General features: G+C 46.9%; 1 protein-coding gene across 3 annotated transcripts in view; it reads left to right on the top strand.

The window, feature by feature from the left end:
• The first annotated feature begins 2,297 nt into the window (after positions 1-2,297).
• Positions 2,298-6,000, top strand: part of CENPU (centromere protein U) — a 31,693-nt gene continuing 27,990 nt past the window's right edge. For 2 of the 3 annotated variants that reach the window (XM_032618202.1, XM_032618203.1), the window contains exon 1: positions 2,298-3,425. In XM_032618202.1, the coding sequence (XP_032474093.1) occupies positions 3,394-3,425 (32 nt within the window). In that variant the 5' untranslated portion in view covers positions 2,298-3,393. The remainder of the gene's footprint in view (positions 3,426-6,000) is intronic. The other variant, XM_032618200.1, reaches the window with a different exon arrangement.

Below are 6,000 nucleotides of genomic sequence, written 5' to 3'. Positions count from 1 at the left end.
TAAGCCCTTCTATCTGTCTAGGAACCTCCAGATTCTTTATCTCTTTTTTTTTTTTTTTTTTTTTTTTGCGGTACGCGGGCCTCTCACTGTTGTGGCCTCTTCCGTTGCGGAGCACAGGCTCCAGATGCACAGGCCCAGTGGACATGGCTCACGGGCCCAGCCACTCCGCGGCATGTGGGATCTTCCCGGACCAGGGCACGAACCCGTGTCCCCTGCATCGGCAGGCGGACTCTCAACCACTGTGCCATCAGGGAAGCCCCAGATTCTTTATCTCTTATCTTCATGGTAATCCTATAAGATAAATAATAATATTCTCATTTATATTTTCATTAAACATCAAGCTAATAATTCCAAAATATAGAACTAATATATAGATCAACCTACTCCACAGGGAAGATATATTTCCGCAGGGAAGTGTCCATACCTAACCATTCAGTTTACCCCAAGGATCCAGGATGTCTTGTAGTTCTTTATTTTCTATATTTGTATTATAAAAGCAGTAGTTTTTTTTTTTTTTTTTCATTTCCCAAACATGAAACTTAACGACCCGCCTTGTAGGTCCTGCAGTCTCTCTGAGCTTCCCCGTGCCGCTCCGGGTTCCCCCGAGGCTCCAGACCCGCTGGCTCCACTCCTGTGTTTTCTGCCCCAATCCGCCCCGTCCTGAGCACTGTCCCTACTTCTTCACAACCCCAGTGGCACGTCCTATTAGTTCTAGCTCTCTGGGACCCTGACAAATACAGGTAGGCATGTCACGAAAGCTGGTCCAGTTAGAGTAAATCTCAGGCCTTTTCCTGGAGAAGGAGTGCTGGGACATAGCTGCTTTCTTTCTCTGAAGGGTGGAATTCCGATGGGAGACTTGGAAGAGCGCCAGGTGCAGGCTCTGGGCCAGAATCCTCAGATCTTGTGCAGCCACAGTCACTTACCTCCTGTGGGGCTGCTCCTTAGTTTCCCCATATGCACAGTGGGATTCTGGCGCCTACCACAGAGGGTTATTGAGAGGGTTAAATGGCTTCATTATACTAAACACTTGGAACGATGCCTGGATCATGGTAAATGCTCAGTAAGTCCAGGCAATGATGATGGGGATGGGGATGATGATGGCAGGACCCAGGCTGAGGAAAAAGCTGAGGTCCAAGAAGAGCAGGGAAATGGATTCAGAGCCCTGATGGCTTCTCCAGCCTCTAGATCCAATTGAGCTGGACAGCCATCCTACCGCTGGACTTTTCAAGGACACGAGCTCATAAATTCCTTTATCATTTAAACTACTTGGGCTGAGATTTTACTTCCATCCAGGGTGCTGAACCTCTTCTTGTCTTAACAGAAAGACAAGAAGTACAAGCACAAAAGGTTTGACTGTAACCCCTTTCCTGGGAAATGGAGCTATATTTCCACACTCTTACCGGTGACAACTTTCAGTGATTCCAGGAACCCTATTTCTATGCATCAGAGGGGAACTACCTTCAAATCCTCACAGGTGATTTACTCTTCCGTGGCAATTGCCCAAATGATTCCTGGATGGGGTGAACAGGTATTTCACTGAAGAGGAATCAGGAAGGACCTATAAACAAGGAAGAGATGATCAACTTAAGGGAAATGCAAATCAAAAACACAATAGGATACCATTTCAACTTGCTAGTCAGGGGAAAATATTTAAGTCTTGAAAATTCTAAGTATTGACAAGTGTGTGGAGCCAATAGGGCTTTTATACACTGCTGATGGGGCTGTAAATTGTACAGTCTGTAAAACGGTGCGTAGAACTTGGCATTCTCACATAAAGCTGAAAATGTCTTTATCCCATGAGGCAGGAACAGTACTACTGAGTCTATCCTTGTCTCTTAGATATGTGCCCTGCAAGACACTTACAGGAATGTTTAGCATGGCATTGCTGGTGACAAACAGCAAAATGACTGAAAACAACTGATGTTTCCATACACGGGAGAATGGATTAATAAAATGTGGTGTATTTACTTAATGCCTTCCAAAGACAGTGAAAATGAATAAATGACAGCTACACGCATCAATGTGGATAAAACCTAAAAATCATGAGGAAGAAACAGCACTTCCAAAATACATACCAAATATCATTTATATAAAGTTTGAAAACATACAGTAAGGCTTCCCTGGTGGTGCAGTGGTTGAGAGTCCGCCTGCCGATGCAGGGGACACAGGTTCGTGCCCCGGTGCGGGAAGATCCCACATGCCGCGGGGCTTGCGCATCCGGAGCCTGTGCTCTGCCACGGGAGAGGCCACAACAGTGAGAGGCCCATGTACCGCAAAAAAACAAAACAAAACATACAATAATTAATACATCATTTAGGGATATATCAAGGTAGAAAAACATGGGAATGAGAAACACAAAATCAGAAGAGTGGTTATCTGTGGAAGGAATGACCGTTATTACTTTCCTAACCCAGTGGTGAGCACATAGGTGCTCCTTTTTATCTTTACGTTATATATGTTATATTCTTTAGTACGCATGAAATATAATAATTTTTATTGTGGTAACTGTACATGACATAAAGTTCAGCATTTTAACCATTTTTAACTGTACAACTTAGTGTAGTTACTTATGTAATTCACACTGCTTTGCAACCATCCACCATTAACCACCTAGAACTTTTTCATCATCCCAAACTGTGCTTTTGGCTGTCACATCCAAGAAATCATTGCCAAGTCCAATGTCGTGAAGCTTTTGCCCTATGTTTTCTTCTAAGAGTTTTAGCTCTTACAATTAGGTCTTTGATCCATTTTAAGTTCATTTTTATTTATGGTGTGATAAAGGTCCAACATCATTCTTTTGCAGGATAGTACATTTTTAAACACAAAGAATCAGAGAATATTAAAAGGGGCCCTCCCCATTTACGAATGAAGAAACTGGGGTAGAAATAATAAGCCAAGCTCACACCACTGCTTCAGGGCAGCAGCAGGGTAAAAGTCAAAGCCTATTTCCAATGCATTACACTAGACAACTGCGCAGGCTCCTAAGCACCCAGCGCGCCCCGCCCTGGCTTTGGATCTACCCCTCGCGGGAGAGCGCCCTCCGACTTTCCGGCACTCGCTCCTCCCCTTCCTCGCCCCCTGGGGCGTTCTGGCGGCTCAGGAGCGCGGAAAACGTGCGCGGCGGACGTGGGGTGAGGGAAAACCCGGGAAACCTTTGGCGTCTCGTGGACCCGTCAGGAACTGCTTGTAAGGCGTAAACTCCAGCTCCGCTTTCGCGCTGTGCCAGGCCGAGTTTTCTCTCGCGCTCTAGGACGGGGAGGAGCCCTGGCCCTGTAGGAAGCAAGCTCGGGAGGGGGCGTGCCCGCCTGCTCTGCCCGGATTGGCCGCTGGAAGCAGCGCGGGGTTTGGCGGGAACTTCGGGAGCTGCGCCCGCGCAGTGAACGGTAGGCTGAGATGGCCGCGCCGCGGCAAGGGCGGCGCTCGGGGTAAGTGCTGTGGCGTCTCGGGGCGCCGGGCTGGGGGTTAGGCCTCTCGGAGCTGTTCGTGCTCCCTGGCTCTGCCACTGTGCAACTTGTCCTAGTGACTAACCTCTCAGGGCCTTGGTTTCCCCGTCGGTAAAATGGGAATAATAATATTCCCACCTTGGAAGGATTACGGTGAGGTTTAAAGGAGTCAGTTTAAAATCGTGGCCGGCGGGGAGGAGAGAACGTTGGCTAGTGTCAGCATTACTTTGTGTGGGTGAGTGTAGCCTAAAGTAGACTCCAAATATTTTGAAACTAACAAATAATGAGTGTTTACTACTTGCCAGACATTACGTTCTAGTGACGCTTACACTCTGGCTGGTAGTCAGTATTCTTATTTTCAAGACCCTGCTTGTTTTTGTAACACAAACCACAGACTGTAAAGCTGAACTAAATCTCCCGCCGCGGGGGCCCCAGCTGCCGCTTGTTTTTCTTAAAGAGGGCGTCCAGCCGGGATGAGTCAAGCTTTTTTTTTTTTTTTTAATCAAAAAGGGCTTGCATTTTAAAATAGGTTACAAAACTGCTCTCTAAAATGTTATTCTTTATGGACTCATGGGCACGTGTCTCGCTGGCGGCGTCTGGTGTGCATCCAAGGCCCTGTGTTGTCCTGGTTGGAGAGGCCTCGGCGTGCTTCGCGCTCCGGCTGGTACTCAAGGCCTTAGGAGTTCCACCTGGGCCGTGGGAAGGCGGTCTGGAGAAGGTGCATTTGTAGATGCGGGTGAGGGTGTAGGCAGCCAAACAGCGTAGGGGCCAGGCTGGAGCAGGACAGTTAAGTAAACGAGACTAGGCTCCCGTGGCCAGTGGGGAGGAGGGTTGGGAAAGAATAAGGGGCCTGAAACTCAGCAGACGAGTGAAACTTTATCTGATAGGCCAGTGGGGTTTTTTCTCTTTCTCTCTCCCTCCCTCCCTCCCTCCTCCCCCCACACACGTATACACGTACATATTAACATTTTTGCCTTTGAGACTCCTAAAATCTGTTTATCCCTCCCCCTGAAACGCACTAATGCGCATACACCAAAATATTTTACGTGTGTTATCACCGAGGTTTCCATCTTTTGGGAGCCTCATCTTGCTCCTAGCCTAAGGTGAGGAGGGAACTTGACCGCTTTTTTGAGCACAGACAAGGCAAGAAAGGGTGGAAAGAATGGGTTAAGAAGTTGTATGATCTGGTTTCTCGTCCTATCACTTGGCTGTGTGACCACTGATGTCACTTAACTTTTCTGAACCCCAGAATCGTAAAGACCGTAAAACTAGTATCTGCTCTACCTTGTTTTTTGGGTCTGAGAATCAAATAGAGCCGTGGTTTTCAAATGTGGTTCCACTGGGAACTTGTTGGACATGCCGACTCCCAGTGGCCACCCCAGGTTTCCTGAATCAGCAGCTCTGGAGGTGGGGCCAAGTAGTCTTGTTTTTACCAGCCCTCCAGGTGATTCTATACCTGAGGATTGAGAACCACTGCTCTAACAGTTTTCCAACTTTTTTTTTTTTTTTTACTGTAATTCACAGTAATGATGTTTTACATCACAATGGGTACACAGACGTGCATGTACGCACACACATAATAAAACCAAAGGTTTAAGAAATTGTATGTTTTATATTGTATTTATTTTTTTTAAATGCTGGGGAAAACCTTAAAGGACATGATGGGGCAGTTGATGAAACTTGGATATGGACTGTAGATTAGATAATGATGTCAGTGTTAAATTTCCTGATTCGGAAGTTGTACTGTGACTACACAAGGTAACACCCTCTTAGGAAAGACACACTGCAGTGTCCCCAGTTTACCATACACAGACACACAGGAAGCAGGTGAGACAAAATGTAAACAGTTGGTGAAGCAGGTAAAGGGTATACAGAAGTTTCTTAGAGTAGTCTCAGTTTTTCTCTAAGTTTGGAATTATATCAAATAAATACTTGTTCCACAAAGAAATACTCGTTCAGACACTAAACGGACTTTGCTCTCCGCTAACGGGTGTCTGCAGAGCACTTTTGAAAGTCAGGGCCTGTGCGTGGTGGTGTAGGGCATCCCCCCAGCCCTGGCACCATGCCTGGACCACAGAGGATACTCAAAGCATAGTTCCTGGCGGGATTATTTCCTGCCTTTCATATTTCCACTTTTTCTTCTGGTCACTATTGTCATATCTTGTTTACTTTAAGCTCCGTTGAAGGTACGCAACTTTATCCTTTTATCCCAATGCCCACTGGAGGGAGCCTGAAGGGCGGAAAGAGGGCAGCTCTGGGTTTGAACTGATGCAGATGCTAACGCAGGCTTCCCTCCTTCCTGGCGGCGTGTGGCTTTGGGCAAATACACATCTGGAACGTGGGATTCACTTCTACCTTGAGGACTGTTTCAGAGCTAAATGAGAAAATGTGTGTAAGAGAGCCAGGCACGGATGGAACGGGGGTCCGGTGCCTGAGAGAGAGCTCTCTTGCTCGTTGCTGCAGAACACCAGCCATTGTTGTTGACTGCGACTTGAGGGACAAGGATGACGACAGCGTTAGTTTTCTGTGTCCCTGAGGGCAGAGCTATGCTATTTAT

Source organism: Phocoena sinus, chromosome 21 (assembly GCF_008692025.1).
Source record: "Phocoena sinus isolate mPhoSin1 chromosome 21, mPhoSin1.pri, whole genome shotgun sequence".
Classification (NCBI taxonomy): Eukaryota; Metazoa; Chordata; class Mammalia; order Artiodactyla; family Phocoenidae; genus Phocoena; species Phocoena sinus.
The sequence above is the reverse complement of the archived record's forward strand: the minus strand, read 5'-3'. Positions and strand labels throughout refer to the sequence as shown.